Source organism: Opisthocomus hoazin, chromosome 22, assembly GCF_030867145.1.
Source record: "Opisthocomus hoazin isolate bOpiHoa1 chromosome 22, bOpiHoa1.hap1, whole genome shotgun sequence".
Classification (NCBI taxonomy): Eukaryota; Metazoa; Chordata; class Aves; order Opisthocomiformes; family Opisthocomidae; genus Opisthocomus; species Opisthocomus hoazin.
Window position 1 is genome coordinate 12,177,620 of NC_134435.1, and position 22,305 is coordinate 12,199,924.

The 22,305-nt window shown below is 48.0% G+C and overlaps 1 protein-coding gene across 3 annotated transcripts in view; it reads left to right on the forward strand.

Annotated features, from left to right (window-relative positions):
- LOC104332208 (beta-2 adrenergic receptor) overlaps positions 1-19,708 on the forward strand; it is a 58,063-nt gene extending 38,355 nt beyond the window's left edge. Inside the window, exons 2-3 of one of the 3 annotated variants that reach the window (XM_075441394.1) lie at positions 9,406-9,461; positions 15,851-19,708. In XM_075441394.1, coding sequence (XP_075297509.1) covers positions 9,406-9,437 — 32 coding nt within the window. In that variant the 3' untranslated portion in view covers positions 9,438-9,461; positions 15,851-19,708. Of the gene's footprint in view, positions 1-2,649; positions 6,255-9,405 lie in introns of those variants that run through there. The other 2 variants (XM_075441393.1, XM_075441392.1) reach the window with 2 other exon arrangements.
- The last annotated feature ends 2,597 nt before the right edge of the window (positions 19,709-22,305 follow it).

Consider the following 22,305-nt stretch of genomic DNA (forward strand, 5'->3'; position numbering starts at 1 on the left):
ACTAAACAATCCCAGTTCCCTCAGCCACTCCTCACAGGACTTGTTCTCTAGATCCTTCACCAGCCTTGTAATTCCCTTCTCCTCCCAGAGGAATTCTCTACAACAGTGGCTTTGCCCTGGGAGTTTAAGCATAGTTCAGAATTACTTGTAAGCTTACAAGCTCCATCTATAGGATAGTCGAAGAAAAGCTCTTTGGCTGATGAAAAAGGGCAGAGAAGCTTCACTCAGAGATTCCAGTTTTGTTCTGGAAAAACTCCAGTATGCTTAGCATACTGCATTGCAGAAAGTCATTGATTTTATCGTCACTAATTAGTATTTGAGTATAGCTTAATATATGGTTAAACTGCCAGTCGTTGGTCCTGTGCTGCATGACTGTGGGGTTGTTGCCTGTGGACATTGCTGGAGTTGTGAAGCTGCTATAATTCCACATGGGAAATCTGTGGGATTATTTTAAAGAGCCCCTGATTTGCAAGATTTATGGGCTACAGTTGTGACACCTTTAGAATCATAGAATCATAGAATGCTTTGGGTTGGAAGGGACCTTTAGAGGTCACCTAGTCCAACCCCCCCTGCAGTGAGCAGGGACATCTTCAACTAGACCACGTTGCTCAGAGCCTCGTGCAATCTGGCCTGCAATGTTTCCAGGGACGGGGCTTCCACTACTGCTATGGGCAACCTGTTCCAGTGTTTCACCACCCTCATGGTAAAAAATTTCCTCCTTATATCTAGTCTTAACTCTACCCTCCCTTAGTTTAAAGCCGTTACTTCTTGTCCTATTGCAACAGGCCTTGCTAAAACAATTTCTCCCATCTTTCCTATAGGCCCCCTTCAGGTACTGGAAGGCTGCTATAATGTCTCCCTGGAGCCTTCTCTTCTCTTCTCCAGGCTGAACAGCCCCAACTCTTTCAGCCTTTCCTCATAGGAGTGGTGCTCCAGCCCTCCAATCATTTTTGTGGCCCTCCTCTAGGCCCGCTCCAACAGCTCCGTGTCTGTCCTGTGCTGAGGGCTCCAGAGCTGGATGCAGGACTCCAGGTGGGCTCTCACCAGAGCAGAGCAAAGGGGCAGAATCCCCTCCCTCGACCTGCTGGCCACACTGCTGGGGATGCAGCCCAGGATACGGTTGGCCTTCTGGGCTGCGAGCATACATTGGTGGCTCATGTCCAGCTTTTCATCCACCAGTACCCCCAAGTCCTTCTCAGCCAGGCTGCTCTCAGTCCCTTCATCCCCCAGCCTGTATTGATAGCGGGGGTTACCCTGACCAAGGTGCAGGACCTCGCACTTGGTGCCCCATGTATAAAACTAAACAGTAGTGATTGACATACCCAAAGCATCTAACTGCAGCTAATTTAGCAAATTAGTTTCTTCTTAGCATGGTGTTTAATGATTGCCAGACCCAGCCCACACTTCACTGCACAAGCTGCACCAGCAGAAGTAATTGCAGTCCATGGGGTATTTTTAGGAGGAGGAAACACAAAAGGTGAAAGTCTTTTCTTCCTTCTTTTGTGCAAAGTAGAATCCTTCTTGGCAATAAGATGCAGTACAGACTGGGACTGTGCGCGTTTCCAAGGGAAGAAAGAAAAGAAGGAAGGAAGGAGGGAAGGAAGGGAGGGAGGAAAGGAGGAACAGTGGAGGGACAGACACACTTTATAGGGCAGATGAACAGTGAATAGTCGTTTTAAAGAGACGTTGGCAACTGAATCTTTTGCAAATCATCTCTCTCATATTGGAACTTCATCTTTGATTTGCACAAGAAATAAATTTCATTTTGGATATCCAGAATTCTTCTGAGAGAGGTGTTGTGTTCCCAAAGAATAGAAATGTTTTTTTCCTTTCTTCAGATCCGTTCTGTTTTTAAACACTGTTTCCCCCCCTACGTGTACAGACCATAGTCTTTGACATATACTTATTAAAATATCACTTTCGTATAAATAAAAGCACAGGCATATCCAGTACTTGTTCCTTTCTCTATCTCAAGATTAATTTCCCATTTTTGCATCTAACTGTCTTTCAGGTATCTCCACAATCAAGAAAAAGCTTTGTTAATTCCTTTTTGTAGATTCACAGATATTAAAACCAGACAGAAATGTGTTCTTATTTCCTCGGTAGCTGTCCTGACTGTATATGTAGAGATGCATCTGTTTATTCAAATTATTTCATGCAAAGAAGCTTTGCTTTTTGGTAGCTACTGTGGGAAGATCATCTCTTGGGTACTAAAGCACCCAGGTGCAACCCCTGCTGAATGGCTTGGTGGGTCATCCCGCTCACACAGCTCAGGAGGGCAATGGCATTGTAGAAACATCACTGCAAACCATGGGGTCTGAAGCTACCCACCTCAGGGAGGTGCAGCATCAGCCCATGGTGGCAAGTATGGGCAGGGAAAGGCCGGAGCCCAGCTCTGCCCACCCGGCATGGAGAAAGTGGGCTGCTCCTGGTGCTCATTCATCCACTGATGGCTTCAAGGGGGTGTTCAACAGCAGCTGGAGAGGGTGCCTAAAGGCAAAGATAGAGCCAGTGGATGCAGTGTACACTAGGCAGGACCAGTGAGTCCTGGGGAAGTGTAATCTCCCTCGGCGTCTGAATCTCTCTTTTACCCCAACCTCTATTATGCTAAACTGATGCTTTTTTCCTCTTTCTTTCTCCATCCCACAGAGATCCCTGGGTGTCCAGGAATGGTTGAGAGCTGAATAGGCTGACTTCTCTTCCTCACCATCCTGAGCTCATGAGGGCTCTGAAGAGATTGAGTGGGAGCATGGCATTACTCCTCTGAGCCTGAGGATGCTGTGGGAAGTGATTGCCTTGGCAAATGTCTTCATCCCAACCCATAGCCCATCGTGCATTGCCTGAAGGAGAAGCTGATGAAGGACAACCAGAGGACCAGGAAAGGCTTTACTAGCACTACTGTGCTGACACACTAGCACTGTGTCATTGGAGGACACAGATGGGGAACCGGCACTAAGAAAAGCACTTTGCAGGAGTCACTGCGTGTGAAACTGGCTCTGGAAAGAAGCTACAGAAGCCTTGTGAGCTGAAGGAGGTGAATGTCCGTATTACCACAAAAGGTGCTGAAGGGTTTCCTTGGCACAGCATCCTTGCAAAGCACTTTCAAAAGTGAAGGGGATATCAGGACCATGTGGCTGTCTCCAGTGGCTGGTTCGGAAGAGGCACAGCAAGGTCGCTGCCTTACAGTCGGGTCATGAGACCGGCAGGATGTTCCCACAGCTGCCTGTCTGGGTGCTGGCTGGGGCTCCAGACGAAACAGGAATCTGACCAAGACTAAGAGAGAAGCAGCATGGAAGATTGCTTTGATTTTTTTCTGTGCTTGTTTCTCCTTCTGGTGTCTTCTCTGTCTACCTCTTTTTCTCTCTAGGCCTATGTGTACTGCATGTGGGGCACACACCCTCACAAACAAGCAGAAATACTAGCACAGGGCAAATCCTGCCCAGTGCACAGCTGTGCTGCCCAGTGCAGTGCTGTTGCTAGGCGGGGCTGACTTTGCATAGCGCAGTCGTAGCATGGCCTTCATTTGCTCCTTATGCCAACACATCTGCAACTGCAATGCCTGGCCTTCAGACGGGAGAAAGGCTTCAGCCTGGTAATTCTTTTACTTGCAAGCAGTTATATGCTAGCACAACAAGCCACACTTGGGAGCCGAGGTTTAACACCCAAGTCCTGAAATATTATAGATCATCCTTTCCTCTCCTGTAGCTGTGGAAATGAGCATGTTGGCAGGCTGCACACTTGACTCCTGCATCATGGATTTCAAAAATCTCATTCAGCAGAGAAAGAGACAGAGATAGAGGGAGTGATGGAGGCCAAGACAGGAAATTATAGGAAAAACTGAACCAGGGGAAAACATGCACCTTTTAATTGCAGGTGGTGTCCCAGCTGTGGACTGTCATGCCCAGCTGGGCGGCTGCAGGTCTCTTCACTGAACTGCTCCCAGAGGCCTGGGTGAAATGTGCTGGTACTGAACTGTGCCAGAAGCCTCATCTCAGACCTTCTCTCAAGCTTCCAGCTGCAAAATCCTTCCTTCATGTGTAATCGTATTTATTTATTTATTTTCTTGCTGCTTGATGTAAAGCTGCTAACACAGCACCCTCTCCACAAACATTGGCAGCTGAGAGAGGATGGAGAGAGGGAGTGTGTGCTGTGTGTCTGTGCGATGAGAGTAGGTGAAGGGGCAGGTGTATGAGTTGAGAGGGCCGGATTCAGGCGTGCACAAGGGGTGAGGCAGGAGGAACAGTTAAACAGTTAGACCAGAAGTACTTTCCATGGGGTGAGCGTGCAATTTTGGTCTTTCGAGAATTAAGGACAGGCAGGGCAAACACTTGTTGGGAAGGACAGAAGGACAGCTGTAGGCTGCATAAACTCTGCAGTGCCCCTCTAGCCAGATTTTCTCCAGGCAGCTGCACTTGTGCAGGGTATGTGTGTCTCTGTGCAAGTTGCTTGCCCAGATCCCATGCTCCCAGCTGTAATGAAGCAAACTTACTATGCATACATCGTGGCTTTGGACACTCGCAGGAGGCTGTATCCCCAACCAGGGCAGGTTCCCATTAGCATGCTCACAGAGGTTTAGTAACTGGCAGCCTTTTCTGCTCAGTCCAAAAGAGATATCCATGTACAGACCCATTTAACACAGCCAGTTTGAGACTAGCAGACACGAGCCTCTCCAGACAATGCTGTAGCTGTGCTGTAATGGTTTGTGCTCAGCCTTGGCTGTTCCTACATATGTTGCTCAAAAACTGGCACACCTTCAGCATTGGCTTGTGGTCAGGTGTCCCATTTTATGGAAAGCCTGTTTGTCCCAGTTCAGGGGGGAACCGTTTCTCTGTGAGAGGGGGGCTCTCCTGTGCCCTGCTGCTCTCCCACACCTCCTACACTCAGGAGGGAGCTGGGGCACCTGGGCATCCCTTGGCAGAGCTCCCAGCTGCTCCAGGGCAGCCTGGCTTCTCTCACACCCTTCCCTCTGAGATGGCCCAGCAAGGCTTTGTCCAAGCCTGTGTGACTGCTGAATGGAAATATTTCCCAACAAAAATGTGTTCCTCAGAAGACTCCGAGCTGACTGTAGTCATTTCTTAGGTACTGGAAACACTGCCCTTGGGATTCGTTTTGAGATTAGAGACATACATGGGATCGTTGCAATTCTTTTTCTCATAAATCCTCTCATGTGCAAGTACAGGTTGCAGTAAGTGAAATGGATTCGCTTGCTCTGATAATTTGCCAGCATGGCCCAAAAGCAGTGAACTGCTTATTGCTGATTGCTTCCTTGCAGAGTTGTAAGAGATAGAAGAAGATGGAGATAGAAGAGGTGTATTACCAGTCAATCTGCCTGTGACCCTTCAGGCTTGTTCCATGTATTACATTTACCAGTGGTTGCTGGGTCTATTTTTAAATGCCTGGATACCAGGGTTATAGTGCTGTCCTTTGGGAGACTCCTCTGTAGTCCAAGTCAGGAGCTGCTGTTAGTATTCCACCTGCATTTCCTCCTGAAATCTTCGTTCCACTATTCCTAGTGACGCTGTTCAAATACTTGCTGCTCATTATGTCCTGGTCAGGCTTTACCACTTGATCTGTGCTCTTCTTTCCTCCTCCAAGAATCTCTCTGGCTCCCTGATCGCTGCTACTCCCTGTCCTTCTTGTAGTTTGGCACAGAATGAGCCTGTTTTTTTTCTTAATTCAGCTGTGCAGAATTTGTCAGTGATCCATACCTACCAGTGGAGCAGCCGGGACCTCTGGCAATGCCCAGTCTCCCCAGCAGCATGGAACTGCTCTGTCCCTCATTGCAAAGCACAGGGGGTGCTGGAAAGGGATGGACACAGAGATGTGTCCAAAAGTGGAACAGCATTGGCAATGAGCACTCATACACTGTGGGGAGCGAACATCTGCTAGGGACAGCACACAACAAAGCCTCCGTGTCAGCAAAACCCACGATGAGCAGTGGACATGGGTGATGCTCCATTATTGCCTGTGCAGCCATACTGGGGATCAGTGGGGGCAGAGGTCTATGCAAGTGACAAGGAGCTGTGGTCTGTGCTGCCTGGAAATTGTGTCCATGAGCTGGAGCCGCAGCTTTGCCTGGAGGGAGCCCCGTGCCCTGTGAGCAGCACAGCGGCTCAGCAGGCTCAGCGCACATTGAGCACTTGCTTGGGGAGTCTTTGTTTACGGTGCTCAGCTGGAGCACCATTGTGAATGTAAGAGCTCTTGTTCTTCTCACTGAACAAATTATTCCTACAAATAAAGAATGAGAAGTCCTTCTCTTCCCACTCCTTTTTTACACTATTCATCGAGTGGCACCAGAGGAAGGGATTGCACCTGGATGGTGGGAGCGGAAAGTCGCCGTGCTCTTGTGGATGCCAGGGCAGCTTGTGGTGAGGTCCTGGGGCTACCTGGGAGAGAGGTTGAATGTAGGCAGAATAACCAGGGTAAATCAAAATGCAAAGTGCACCAGAACAGGTTGCAGGGCCTCTCCATGAAGCTTGCTGATGCTGATGGGTAACAGGTTGCAATATCTCCAGGCACTTTGGGAATGGGGCTGTGGGACAAGGCTAGAGAGGAGCTGAGAAACAGCAAAGCAGGCCATGTAGGTAACACAGAATGACAGAATGTTAGGGGGTTGGAAGAGACCTCTGTGGGTCATCTAGTCCAACCCCCCCTGCAGGTGCTGTGGAGAAGAGCAGGAGGAGGACAGGTCGAAGAAACCAAGGAGGAGAAAAAAGACAGATGAAAGAGGGTGCTGAGTCTCCCAAGGGTTTCACAGTATGACAACAGAGGAATGTGGAGTCTCCTATGTGGCAGTGTGTGGTCTCAAGGGCTGTTTCTTTGCCCAGACTTCAGATCAGTGACAGAGCAGAAGCTCCTTAATTCCTTCTCTCAATCCCCAGCTGTTCTCCCCAGTGACTTGGGGCAGGGTGGAAGTGACAACATTACAGCTTTTCAGAAGAAATTGTCAGGGGAAGAATTTGGTCCCCAAACAATGAAAGAATCGAAATGACACATTTCTAATGGAATTCATGATTAGACAATTAATCATCCCAATTTAAAACATTGGAGTGTCTGGTGTGCCCTAACATATAAAGATGTTCAAGGCAATGGTTGTGCTCTCTGTCAGCAGCCTGTTCTCTAGCTGCCAGTGAGCATGGGGCTTTAGGCAACATCCACATTGCAGGTCCTCCGTGCCTGCGGACCAGTCCTCTGGTGGACTTGGATGCAGAGATACTAGTGGACTTTGATATCTCTTTTACCAAGGAACAGAGACAGCCTTGAACTGCTGCATAACTGTATGCAGGTCTCCGTGTTGCCATACCTCTGCTATTTAGTGTGACTGTGAACCACGAAAACTCAGCATCTCTTATCCCCACTTTCTAAGGACATTTCCAAGTCAGAGCTCAGATACTTGTGTGCCAGTCACATGCAGACCCAAGTACATACACATCCACATTAAAGAGTGGATTAAAGAGTCTAACCTCTGCAGGCCTCCAGGAGGTTAATAGGATGGATTTTCTCCATCTCTCAGAATTTGTATCTGGATTTGAATCCTTTTAAAAATCACACAGCTGGGCATAAGCAGCAGGTACTTTCCCTGCCTTGTACACTTTCTGGAGGGTGTGTCCTCTTCCCTGGTCATGGTTCCATGGCCTGACACCACCCACTGTCACTGCTTGACCACACAACACTGTTGCTGTTGAGGCTGCCCTCGGTGGGGGCTCGGTGCTAATTTCTGAGTGTGCTTGAGCGCAGGAAGGATTAGCGTGCCCCAAGTGCAGAAGAGCCGGGCTTGATACGAACAGAGTGCTCAGATTTGCTCAGCAACAAGGTCTGCCCCAGCTGGGTGCAGAAAGGGCTAACCTGGACCTCCTCAGACACAGAGGGTGCAGACGTAGAGGCAAGATGCTCAGGAATAACCACTGACAGTTATAGGGACAATAACGGCAAGTTACTGGGATGGATGAAAGGTGCCGGCCAGAGGCCGAAGCTTCTCTACCCATGCAATGCTGAGCAAAATGTCCTGCATCTACACTGGGCTGGAATACAAGAAAGACACAGCCCCTGGGTGGGGGGTTGAAGCAGGAGGAAGAAATGGGTCTTCTAGGATCAGGGAGGTTAACTGAAAAGAGACAGTCGTTGTACAGACCAGAAAAACCAAGAGGAGCTTCACAGAAGAGAATTTTTCTGTTGGTAGGAACTAGATCATGTGGTGGCATCCATGGATGCAAGAGGAGCGCCAAAACTGACACCCTTAACAAAGATATACCAGCAGGGAAAGTCTGTGGAAAGCTTTCAAAGAGTTTTGGTTTCATTCTGCTGCAAACAAACAAGCCATTTCTTATGCCACCTGGAGCCCTGACTCTGCTGGCAGCCTCCCCTCTTTTTGGGTCCTGAAGGGAGAGGGGACCATTAGCTCACAAGATGCTTATGCAAAGTCCTGAAGCCTCATCAGTGCTTCTTTCCATGTGGATAGGGCAATTTCCACCTCTTGATGCCCAGCAGCAGAGGCCTGTTTCTCCCAGCCAAAAGCATTGTTCAAAAAGGGATGGACAATACATGGCACCAGTGGGATGAACACAGGCAGTGGGGTTGGGCAAAAGAGATAAAGCAGGCACAGGGAGTGAGGAGGCTGAGAGCAAAACAGCTCTCCTGAGGCAAGTACCCTGAAACCTCAGGGCATGGTTCTGGTTTTGCCCCCATTTTCTTCCTCTTTGTAATTGATTCATAAGACATCCTTGTGTAATGGGTGTACAGGCAGAAAAAATAGTGGCCAACACTTCTGCTACCCCTGAGCCCCATAGGTCTGAAGCAATGCAGTGCTAGCAGGGTGACAGAAGCAGCCAGGTTTATCTGCAAGATGCGGCTGAAAATGAGTCATGGGAAAGATTTCAGCAGATGCAGAGCTGGAGAGTCACAACTACCACACTTCTACTTCAGCACATAGAGAAATTCAGGATAATTCTCAAGAACAAGAGAACAAGCCTATCCCCAGAATAGAAATTAACACCCCCTTCATTGGCTAAGACTTTCCTGTGCTTATTTAAGCATCGATTCCTGTGGCAGTTTTGCGCTGTGTTGTGCTGATTAACAATTACAGAATGTACCAGAGCAGCATTGCCACAGCACAGCTGGGGACTGCAGAGCTGACCAGGGCGATGCCGTGTCAATCTGTCAGCTGCATCTCTGAGTTTACCTTTAGTAGGAAACCACTTGCTGGATAACTTTGAAGGAAGCAAACATGTTTTTAAAGTCTGTTTTTTTCTTTGCTGTGAATTCCCCTTAGCACTTTATAGCTGCCTGATGGACAACTGCCAGAGCGGTACCTCCCTTTCTAAGACTGGTTTGTCTTCCTGCTCTTCTCCTTCTAGTGGGGCATGTATTTCCTCAAAGCCCACCTACACCTCCATTTCTTTCCCACAGGTTGCAGAAGGAGCCTTCCAGCTCAGTGCTGATCCCTGATGTCTTCTACATGGCTGGTGAGAAGAAATAGGGTCTCTGTCTATCCATGGGCACACCTCCCAGGATATTTCACATCCCCTCCTGCCCATCCAATGACAGCTTAGGCACTCTTGGTCCCAGACTCCACTCATTTCTCCCAAAAGCTGAAGAGAACCCATTTGGGGTTAATTTGTCCTGTCCTTTGGGAGGCTGAGCTTCCACATTCAGCCAGATGAGGGTATCCGAGAGCAAAGCAAGGGGGGCTTTCCTCCACCAGCGCTGTCTTTCTGCAGCCTTCCCACCTTCCTAAGGCCGGGGAACCAGCCTGTTGTGTGCAGCCTAACTGCTTCCCTGGATGAATTGGGATCAGCTTAAAATACAACGTGGCTCTCTGGATTTGAATTCTGCTCTATTATTAACTTGGCTGAGGAACAGGAAAATCCTGTGCATTTGCCCAGGGCTTGCTTACTTTGTGTATTCCCCATCTTCCTCTGGGACATCAGGTGCCACTGTCAGGGACAGGGTATTGGCCTCAATGCAAAGGTAGTGTCAATTCCTCCTCTCCTGCAAGCTGTCCTTGTCCAGTGGGGAGCCTCCCCACAGTACCACAGCAGCACTGGGGTAGCTTCCTGCCTCACATTGGGCAGGGATTCGGACTGTAGGAGCCTATATCCACAGAGGTTTGGGTGCTTGGAGGTCCCAGCTGCTCACTGAGCCCTCCTGGCCTGCCTACAACACTGCTGCTGGTTGTGCTAATACCACATGGAGAACACTGGCATTTCCAGAGAATCCGATAAAATAATGGCCTCATCACTATTCATTCTTTTGGTGCAGATTCTCTTGTGCCCACATGAATTTTAAAGCACTGATAGGGTATTAATGCGGGTGCCCTGGGGTGTCCCTGAGGAACCAGCACTGCTGCAGTGTGTTAACAGCCCATCTTAATTTCCACTGAGACGTTGTTATGCGTGGTGCGCACTGACTGTAACTTGCTCTGAACAAGTTCTTCTTCCAGGCTGTGATTTCTTTCTGCTGATGGTCGAGGCCTGCTCTAGCGGGGCAGAGCACTGTGGTCCCGTGGGAAGCTGGGCACGAAGGGTACCATGGGCTTGCCAGCACTGCTCACTCCTGAAGCAGCAGATGCCTGATGGAGAGACCAGAAAATGGGGTTTCCACAGCCTCCTGTACACATCCAACAACATTTCCCCATCTCTTCTAGCTTCCCCAGCACTAGTCTCTGTGTTTTGCTGAAATTGACCCATGATGCCTTTACGTGCAGTCAGGCAAAGATCTGCTACCCCACCTGCCCGGGCAGGCAGTGCTATGCAGAGCAGTGCTGAGTACAGCCAGCAATGCAGATCAAGGCAGAGGAAGGGAGATTCATCCCCTGGTTGCTCGGCTCATGCCCTGTTTATGGTCTAAAACCCAGGGTCTGACTTTCTGCTGCAGCCTGACATGCTGACCTTCCTTACTCTGATCTGGGTAGGCAGCTGCAATGTGAAAATGAGGTAGCTTTAATTAAGCTCAAAAAAAAGATAAACAGTATCTCTGGGGAAGGAGAGAAAAAAGAGAATTTACACTCTTGATTACAGAACTGCTCCTACTAGCTGAGGGATGTTTGGGACAGCAAGGAGATGAGAAAAAAGATTTGAGAAGAAAGACGTCCAGAAAGACCTGGACTTGGAGATAAAACATTGAATAGGGTATATTTTATATGTAAAATGCCTGCCACTGCTGGAACCCAGACTGTTAATTGGATGGACAATCCTTTTGATCCTAGGCTGATTCGTACTGAGGCATCCTTCTGACCTTTTGAATATTTCAGCTTTCTGGGGAGAAGCAAACAGGCAGCAGCTTTCTTTTAACAGACTGAGCAATAAAGCAGTAACTGTAGCAGTCCTCCTCATTTTATTCAGCACGATGTGTCAATATCTGACTAATGAATGTAGTCAAGAGCTGAGTAATTTAACCTGATGAGAGCGTGACCCCAGTACAGAAAGATGGTCTTCCATGAACAGTACTGCCAAGCCGGCAAAGGAGCAGGATTGACCTCATGGGACAAGTTGCTCCAGGTCTTCATCAAAGGTGACTCGATCAGGTGGGTGTTGGGATTAGCTCTACTCAAAGCTGGGGACCGTCTATAGCGGCAAAGTGAGGCATAAGGTGAGGACAAGGCAAATGCGCCAGCATCAGCCCAGACCTGTGGTACCTCCTGAGGATGCAGAGCCCAGACGGAGCCCGGGGAGCATAGCTGCCACCACCAGCCCTCTTCCTCAGACAGGGAGGTGGGTGTCAAGCCCATGGCACCTCAGGGAAGAAGGTCTTATCTTCACTAGCAGCCTTGCTGTACAGCCCCTGCGCAAACAGGTCTCTCAGTGACACTGTCATGTTGTCCCCTGGCATGGCATTTACAGCATGAAGCATGCCTTCATGTCTCTTGGGGGAGGACCAGGGAGCTGGCAGACTTGCGTGTCCTCTTGACATGTGATGAAGGTTGGTTTGTCATGGGAGCACCTAATCAGCTGCATTAATGTCCCCCTGGGAGAGACTGAGACTGAAGTCTTTGGGAGATAAATAGAGCTGCTGCCAGGCTGCAGGGTTTTCTTTTGGCAGCAGTAATTTATTCTTCATGGCTTTTCCCAGTATTTATTCCCTGTCTTGTCTTCTTCTGGAACAGAAAAACTCCAGTGTGGGTACTTCTGCAGGAACTCTGTAGGCTGGAAGAATGCCCCTTTAAGGGGTGCTGTACCCATAGGTATATGTGCCTTTTTTTTGTGGCGATGTTTCTTGATAAGCCACATCCAAACTGATTCCCACTTCTTGTTTGCACAGGTGTAAACCCAACATCACTCCAGCCCCTGCAGGACTGAGACACAGCCAGACTCTCCAGAGTTACTAAAGCTTCACTTTTTCCTGGAACTTTCCCCTGCTCAGGCTCCCCCATGACCTCATGTAACCCAGTCCCGGCTCCTGGGGACCCTTCTTGGGGTGATATTATTAGAGGGGAGAAAAAGGAACTTGACTCACCAGGTCCTGTGTCTGAGTTTCCCTCCAGACTTGACAGCAGGGAATGCAGATTCATGTCAGGGGTGTTTTTCCATCCCCTTTTCAGGGCTAATCTCTCCAGGACAGTGCCTGCTGGAGGAGGTTCCCTAACTCTGTCCCATTGGGTTGCAGGCAGATGTCTATCTGATGACAGAAGTGCCCTTCATGCCTGCCCATAACCTTCCTCTGCTGCAACCTGTTCCTGCCTGGGGTGGGTAGCAGGGGGTTACAGCCCGGAGAGGCACAGCAGCAGCACAGGCAGAGGTGCTCAGTCCTCCCCGCCCACACACAGCTCGGGTGGTGCATGCAAAGGGACTGGAGAGCCAGCAAAGAGCCCTGCTGCTTTCTGCCAGAAACAGATGAAAAAAGCTCAAGCTTCACCCATACGGATCTCCCCGTTTTCTTCCATTGCCCTGCACCCTCAATGGTTTCAAAGCCAAAGCAAGTAAAAACAACAAGAGTTCCAAGTGGGAAATGTCCTCCTAGCCCTGGATGCAGAGGGTTGAGATGTATCTGTATTCTCTGTTCAAGTGCAGGGATAAATTTTAGTGGAAGATATATTTCTGTCTTTTGGTGATTAGCGCAGCCTTCAACAACATAAAATGCGTCTGCTGATGCAACAGAATTTATGAGCAAAAGGATTATTTACTACATTAGGATCTCAGCCGCAGGTCTTTCAATCCTCCCCATAACTGAATTAAACAGATGTAAGTGGTCATTCCCCCCACGACAGGGACTCCCCAAGGGCTCCTCACAGCAGCTGGGATGGGGACAGATATCTCCAATCAGAAATCACAGAAGACACTCGTTACTGAAGCAACACCAGCCACAAAGATACCCTAATGATTAGGTTGGCATATGAAACCTAAGAGAAGGGTCAGAGGAGAGCCAGCACCCCCTGCCTAGCTATGCAATGTCATTTGCAGAACAGAGTAAGCACCCTGGCTGAAGGGCTCAGCCTTGCTCCTGCCTGCTGCCAGCTGGTTAGAGAGCAGCTCCTCAAGAGCACAGGGTCACTAGCAGCACTGGAGGAACATGTGGGTTGTAGCCTTGCTGAAGTGAGGGACATCTTGTCAGGAGCCTGAAGCAGTTTCTAGGTGCTTTCATTGCCTGCTCATCTCTAGATGCCTTCAGAGAGCTGAAAACCAGGCTCAGCAACACCATGGTACGTGACTGGAGGTGCATTTGCTGGTAGGCAGGACTCTGTTGGAGCCCTCATGAATCAAGCCATCTCTGGGAGTAGCTTTGTTAATGAATCATCTGTATGTGACTGGCAATGGTCTTGAGCTCCCTGTCGAAATCCACTAGTGCTTTTAAAAAATCCCACTCCTTGGCATACAAAGCTCCCTGGAGCATCTTCCCTGTATCTAGCCTGAGAGAAGAAGAAAAAGGCTGAAACTGAAATTACAACGATAGAGGCTGAAAGCAAAAGGTGGATAACATATCCAAACCCAGATCATGGCATGGCTGTGACAGTGTTCAGGGTTAACTGGGATGGTCAGGCATCTCCTAAAAGCAGTGGTGACTTCCATTGTGCTGGGAAGCAGAATTTCTAAAAAGAAAGTTTAAATCTGACGAAGCCTTGGAGGACATAATGGGACAAGAACAGAAATGAGATTCTGACATAAAATCAAATTAATTGCAGCATAACCTTGGAGTGTGTTCTTGGCTGCCTGATCCACTAATTTGATGAGAAATTGTACACCTTCTTTCCTTCACTAAGAGTTCATTTCACACGAAAATCACAGCAGGATCTTTCCTGAGCTGGAAGGATTCTTCCAGCTTTTGCTTACAGAGCACTTAACAAGTTTGCCTTGTAGTCTCTGTTTTAAAATGTGCTCTGTCTCTCTGTTACGTGTTTTTCCCCACATTACCCTGGATCAGGCAAAGCACGCTGCATCTGCAGTGCTCCAAATCACCCTGGCTCTGTATGGGCAGGCTGTGCTGGAGCCAAAGCCTGACTGCCCATGTAGAGGTGCCTGAAGTCAGCTTAGCTCATGCTGCTCAAAACCAGGGGAACTGTAATCTATGGAAGTAATTAAGAACAGAAAAGGTGAGGTAGTTCCAGAAGTAGGTCTCATGAAAAAGCAAACCCAGTCATTGCTGCCTTGACCCTGGTGCAATGGAACAGAGCCAGGCTAGGCCCCCCAGGGCATTAAGACTTAAAGGTTTCAGCCTCTTAGTGGGCTTGACATCAACACCCAGATCTGAAACTCAAAGCACTGAACTTTGGCAGGTGAGAACCCAAATTCTTTGCCTGTTTGTATATGACCAACACACAAGCTATTTCACTGTATTGTAAGAAGTCTCCATGTGTAGACACTGAACTGATTTCCCTTCTCACCCTGGCTGGCTCTCCCCATGGGAAAATATAACAGCTCAGCTTCACAAGGCAGCTCTCCAGGAGGAGCCTTGACCCTCCTCCTATCCCTGGGGAAGGGCAAAGCTCAAGGTGTGCAGCTGGTTCTAAAACCTGCAGATGGAAGTTGCACAGAGGATGCCAAAAATAAACCCACAGAGTCCAAGCTGGAGTTGTGTGTGACAAGGGGGCTCAGAAAGCCACTTTCTCATCCAAGCTTTCCACTAAACCCACAACTTGCCATGTGCCCTGCGCCAGCAGACCTCATTTGACTCGATGTGAGCTCAGTGCAGAGGGAAGGGGGGGCACCAGGCAGGAGGCCTCTGTTTCCTGAAATATTCCTGACAGGTGCCTTTAATATCTTGGCTCCAGTGTGACACTGCTGAGCGAGGGCCATTAGAGATCCTGAAACGGATTTCATCTCATTGAGTATAACCAGAAGTAACCCCGGACCTTTGAGTCGCTTTTATTTGTCCATCTCCTGTCAGGCGCAGAGGCTTGAGAACAGAAACATGCCCATGCCCACAAGTACACAGCAATCATCTTATGGCTAATGCATGTAGCGTTGGGCTGGGACAAGCATGTGGTGTGTCCCCAGCCCAGCGCAGGCACACGGCCAATCCCTACTGACCAGGCAGCCCCAGGAAACGCTGGTCTCTGCTCCTCCCTGCAACTGACTCATCTTGCTAAGTTCTGTCTTCCCTCTGCTGCTTCTCATAGGATTTCTGTTCTTTGTCACATCAGGGACTTTTTTACTGAAACTTTGATTTCACATCTTCTTTTTAAACTGTCACTAACTAGTAGCAACTCAGCAATTTCATTGTTGTGTACTCTCCTTGTTTTTCCTTTCTTAACTTTTGTGGTCAAGCCCTCATGTGCTGTTTCACTTAAAGACAAGATAAGAAATAAATACAATGACAGCTCACAGTAAAACTATGCCCCAGTTCACCTATAGCTATTGCCCCAAATATGTACAGCAATTGTATCTTGCTGATCCTACATGGAAACATATTCCTTCTTCAGATTTAAATCTAGACATTTCCTATGGAGGTTGGGACTCCATGATGGATGGACAGTATTTGGACAGACAGACTCCTGATGAACTGCTGGAAGGCATAACTGCACAGTGCATAGCACTGGGGTTTTAGAGATTTCTTCACAGCACTGAGAAGAGGCTGTTTGGAACATCAACTAAACCACCTCATTCTGCATTTTGTCTTTGGACTTCCTCTGTAGAGGAATGAAGGTATTTCCAGGACAAGCACCACATTTTGTAGCTGTCACTCTCCCTATCCGAGGGAGCCCTCAGGATGCCATCCACAGATAGATACTTTGCGATCACCTGCCTTTGCTGGGACCTGTTCTGTCCTGCGCCCTCCACCCTGTGGTTTCTGGGCACAGTTGGCTCAGCCTGGTGGAGCTGCTCTGCTTGTGATAGCTGGGGTGGAGAGTGCCCCGGAGATGATGGTGGGGCATGCGAGATATCAGTTGTGTGATTAAGCAGGAGGATATGAATCCTACAGAGATGGAAGTTTTTATTAAAAGCCAAGAGGGTAATTCTTCATTTGCATAATGACATGATGTTCCACAAGGCAACAAAAAAAAAAGATCAACAACATAACTGAAAGCAATCCACCCAACCTCAAAACGGTAAATCCAATCAAGCTTTCCTGTTAAATTCTGGCTTTGAAGAACATTGTATTTAATCATTAACAGTGCTGAATTGATATGAATAATCTGAAGTGACCCAAGCAGCAGCGGCAGTTTATTTTCACAAAGAGATGTAGTCTTTGCAAGTGCAGCCCGAATGCAGTAAAGCCCACTCCCGCCATGGCCCTTATAAGCATGGAGGTGGTGACAGAGGACATGGGCCACTGAGGAAGGGTCCCCACAGCCTGCCAGCTGAATGCAGGGATAAAAAGTGCACTGAAAATATGTAGGAAGCTGTTCTCTGCCAAATGTAGACTTGTGTTGCACCGTTGTGCAGGCAAGCCCAACATACAGGGTCTTTTCCATTCCTCTTCCCGCTGCTGCTCTAGCTGGTAACAGACATCACATTCATACCACCATCCAGGACCAAATGATGCTCTCCCTATCCGTCTGCAGGCTCAGCTCCCAAGATCAGGCAGTTACTCATCTGGACCTGCTGCCCACCCCATAGTGACAAGGAAATAACTCAAGGCAGACTTTGGTCTGATGACCTGTCCTGGTGGGACTGTGCAATGAGCAACATGATAAGTTTACTCTCACAATTTAAGTTGTGTTCATAGGTTTAGAGTATTCCAACTGCCTTCAGCCCTATCTTTTCACTGACAAAAGGAAAGTCCCAGGGCATTAGAGTGATGCCATCTGCCTTGAATCATTTTGTAGAGAGCAGTGGTGGGTGGGTGTTGACATCTGAATTACAGAAGTCATAATTGCAGTCCCTGCTTAACAGGCAACTGCGTTAAGTGTTTGTTTAGTTTTGTTTGCTGTCCTGTTTTTCTTTTTCGTCTGGCCATTTGACAGGGGTTATTCACTAGAGCATTTTTTTATTTGGATATTTTGAGAGGCCTGTTGCCTTTGGCTGTGGGGTGCCAATAATTTTTTAATGAATTCTCAGGAATGTCCACCAGATGGAAATGAACAAAAGAGCTGGAGGAGAGAGTATGGTTTCCATTTTCTGGGAGTGCTTTACAAACAATTCAGATGATTAAAAAGACGAGGGTGCTGTTTTAATAACAGGTTTTGTCATGATTCAGCCAACTAATTTAAAACTAAAATGAACCATTTTGTGAAAGCAGCCACTTGAACTTCCTTATCTGTTCAGCTTCTCTTTGTTTGCACCATGACTTATGGCTTCGATGTCCAATTCAAAGGGTGTTAATGGGGGTAGCAGAAGAGCCCTCCAATTCCCACGCGGGCTTTGTGGAGAATGGCTGTCATTGCTGCCATGCCACAGCCTGCCAGCTCTTCCTTCCTGCAGGACAGCTTTTGTGAATGTTTTTTGGAAATATATGTAAGCAGACAAAGAGATGCCTCAACAGAGGGCAGATGTGAGTGACTGCTGAGATCAAGAGCTCACCTCAGTGCTACTGGAAGTAAAGCACGACTCAGCCCTCTCCGGTGGGAGCCAAAACTCGAGCCAGGACCCCACTGGCAGACCACAACAGGCATCATTGCCATCTCTCCCTGAGTTGAAGAAGCATCACCTGTTGTCCATGGGGAGGTGGTTGTACCATTCGGCTGTGGAATAACCAAAGAGGAGATAAAATGCAGTGAAAATACATAGGAGTCTCTTCTCTGCCCTACTGGCAGCACTCCCTGCCTGCACCCTACAGATGTGTTTATAAGCAGCCATGGTTGCGCGAGCTACCATGTTCTGAGGTGAGCAGTTCAGACCTGCTGATGACTTCCAAGACTTTTCTACCACAGTCCTCAGATCCTTTCCCTCTTTAATACAGTGCACGGCTACAGCGTTACCCTGTTGCCTTGTGGTGTACAGACACCAGAGCCAGCTGTTCTCTGTCCTGACTTCTGTGATTTCCTTTCTCTGCACAGTTCCTTCCCCTCAGCATTTCAGACCTGGGGGAAAAAAATCACACCAAAACTCATGTCACCTGATAAAAAGAATAAAATAAATAAATAAAAAGATCTTACTCAACATCATTAACTTGGAGCAGCTTGGGCAATTTCATTCTCCCACACTGACATCTCCCAGTCTGTGCTGAGAGTGAAGATGGACTTGTTAAAAAAAAAACCCTCAGAAAACATGTTGATTTACTTCTGAGGATTGAAATGGGCTCCTTTTTGTACTGGTTTTCAAATTCTTTATCTGTTTTTTTCCAAATGCCTTACCCCCTCAAAATTAACCAATATGTTACAATACAAGAAATCAAGTTTGTGTTTAGCTAGCACCTCCTAGTGTTTCTGTTCCTAAAAAAAGGTATCAGAAATGAAAAAGAAATTGCTTTTGTACAAATCATTAACATAAAAATGATTGATGACTTGGAACTAGTGGTCTAATAATATGTCTTTTGTGAACATAAAGTATTTTGATGGCTTTTCTCCAATCTGAAATAGTGCAGAGCAGTATTTATCTAGGAGGACAAAAAAATAACAAAAGTCAGTTTGCAGCTATTTGAAATATAACTTTTCTAGCTCTCTAATCTCACAATCTGCAATCATACAAGTAAGCTTCATTAACTGGGAAAAAAAGAAATAAAACATACAGCTTCAAAGAGAAAGTTAACAGAGTAATCAAAGTGTGTGCTTCTATACTGGTTTCTGGGTTTATAAAATAAATGACAAAAGGAGAACATTTACAAAACCTGTGTTTTGCTGATTGTCAAGGGAAGTGTTAATGACTTGCTTCACAGAAACAAAAGGAGGTCTATCAAGTTAGCACACTAAAAAGAAGATTGTAGAGGTGGGTTCAGTTGCCTGTAGTTAGATTCTGCAACTTTTCATTTCCTCTGCCTACCTTACTGCATGAATGCTGTGTAGTCCCACATATCAGGGCACTTCCCCACGTCCCCCCTATCTTCACAGTTTTTGGCATGTTTTCTTCTAGCTCTCGGTGCTCTGGTTAGGATGCTGCCCTACTTTTCCTGCAGGCGCTGTTCATGCAGCCTATATGATGCATCCCATGTACCAAAGCCCTCAGCAATGCAGTCAGCAAAACCTGATGCTCTCCTTGCATGTTCCTTTGCATGGGCAGCGTACAAGATAAATGCATGTGAATGACAGCATCTTTGGTGCTAAAAGCCTCCAGAATTGTTGCCCACCTTCCTCTGGTCTTTCCCAGGAAGATGGTGGTGTGTTGGCACACCAGGGTGGTCAGCTCCAGTACCCGAGTGCCTCCAGCTTTTGTTTTGGTCCATGCTGCCTCAGGTTCCCCAGCTCCCATGGTAAGCGCTGGCCTCCTGCCACTGGGCAGCAGTTCTGGCCCAGCGAGTCAGCTGGAGGTCTGTCCATCACACCACACTCCGCTCCATCTCCTTCTCCTGCCAGGACACTGGGAAGGTACCCCAGCCTGTAAGCATGGCCCTTGGTAGAGCTGCTCTCCTGGCTGAGAATGCCGTGTCTCTCCTCCATGTTCATCAACGTTTCATGTGGTCCCCAGCCTGAAAAAGGTTTCTGAGCAATACTGCTAACAAGAGTCCTGTTGTGAATCACCCACCACCTAGAGCTGGGTCAGCTATCAAATTAATTTAATTAGTAGCTACTTCAGGCTTTCAAGAGGCATTTGTGCACTGAACACGCTGCAGTGGCTGCACAGCCGTTTGGCTGAGCCTCAGCCTGAAGCCCTCCTCCCTGTGGGAAATGCGGGCAGGGTGAGAATGGCAAATGCTTCACGCTGTGGCCTTGCCATTGTGCAGGATAACACAGAGTATAAGTTGCTTGAAAAAAAGAAATGAAAAACAACCATGTCTGTCCTCTCCTGCCACATTGGCAGTGACAGCTAGGGGTCTCAATACACAGCTGGTGAGGCTGGTAAGAAATCAGGCATGAGAAGGGAATGCAGAGAATAAACATGGAGAAATGAGGACACATGCAGTGGGGAGAAGGAGCAGGGAGCACTGGTGACCTCTCAGAGATGAAGGACCAAGCCCAGTCCCAGTTTTCTCTTGGTTTTCCTTGGTCTCTGATCAACCACCCACTCTCGTCCTCTCCAGTGTGTTGCGCACCCGAAGAGGTGCCAGCACTGGGAAACCCCACGGCACCTCAGGCAATGTGTACGCAGGGAGCTGGGGGCGCCAGGCTGGGGGAGGCCAGTAGTGCCCAAAAAGATCTCACCTGCACACAGCAGACAGTGTATAAGCAGGATATTGCATTCAGTAAGTCCTGCCTGAAGACAAAACTGCTGGTTAGTTTGCACTGTAATCTGCACCTTGTTTGAAGCCTGTCAGCAGACTGATGGTCTGACAGCCCTGTTCCTGCTGCCCTCCCCTTCTTACACTTGTTGGTTAAATAGATGTGTATTTTTTTTGCTCAGTTTCTGCTTATTCACCACATACTTGCAGGGAAATAAAGAGCTGTGTTTATACCAAATGAGTTTACTGAAGAATCAGAAAGCACAAATCAATTTACAAATGAAATTATATGGTACCCCAGGAATCAAAACTCACAAACATAGACATTTGCTGTTAAATTCATAGCAAGCCAGGACAAAAGGCAATGCAGACCATAAAACTAGTCAGGTACAATACAGTCCCTAAAATTTAGAGCTTACAGGCACACTGCTTGATTTCAGAACTAATTAACCAGTGGAGGGGGGTTAAAAATCAATATTTCAGGCTACATGGCAAAGCAAATTCCAGAAAGCACTGTGTGCCTTTTGCAATGGAGGACTTCTGCCTTCCCATTTCTCCCACTAGTCTGGGACAGTGCTGACATATGCACTGCCCACGGCATGAGCTGCAGAAGGAGAGGACTGGTAGAACTTCTACAGCAAGGTCTTTCACTTTTCAAATTGATTTGGGCAGAAGCAAATTCATCGCTGCCTGCTGTGCCTCTTGGGCAGAGCCCGAGGACCTCCTCATGTTCTCCTCCAGCACTGGTGGGGCCAGGGCTTGGTGCTTCGGTGGCTGGTTGTGGTGCAGGGCTGAGAGTGTTCGTTGCTGCAGGGCTGGGGAAATGCTATTTGTTCAGTAAATAAATTAATACAAGAGATCAGGCTGGTGAAAGGGCTCACTGCGAAACAAGACCAGAGCAGTCATCACACACCCGATGACTAATCGGCATCTTGGCTTCCCCAGGGCAGTGCAACCCAGCACCAGTGCTATAAAAATGATGCAGTGCTGGAAATCACTCTCAACAGCTGGAGAGGATAGCCCCTGGGCAGCCAGCATGCGCCAGCATGGGACACTCTCTGGAGATGCTCCCTTCACCCTGCTCTGCAATGAGGAGAGTCCCTGCTGAAAGCCGGGGCCATGGCATGCTGCTGACAGCCAACCTTGGACAGGAGGTGCCCTCTGGGCAAGGTGCAGCAGTGAGGCACTGTGTTAAATGTATTTTTCCACTAGTAGAGCTGTCCTGGCATAGCATAAGCATCCACCTGTGCTCCACGTTCATCCTGACTGACAGGAACAAGATGCCCAAACTGTGGCTTTCACAAAGGGCAGCACCTTGTTCTTTGCTTTGTGAGCTCATTTGACATTTTCACACACACTTTGTAGGGCTTCTCCAACTTCTGCTGCTTGCCCTTCTGTCCTCTAATGAGACATATAATGAAGCTGTGACATGCACAAGAAATGACAGGGCCACCAAGTGCTTCAGTGTGACATTCCACTTGGGTGTCCTGCGAAGCACAACGCGTGGGGCAAGCTTTCCAAGAATATGTGCTAATATAAATTGAAATGCGAGCACTTTTTAAACTGAGAATAACACATGCCTCAATTGAGACTGAAGGCACTTGAACCCTGAGGTGCTCCTGCCTTCTTGAGAGGCCGGTGCTGCTGGTGTTGCCAGGAGGGGTGGGAGAAGATCGCTGGCTT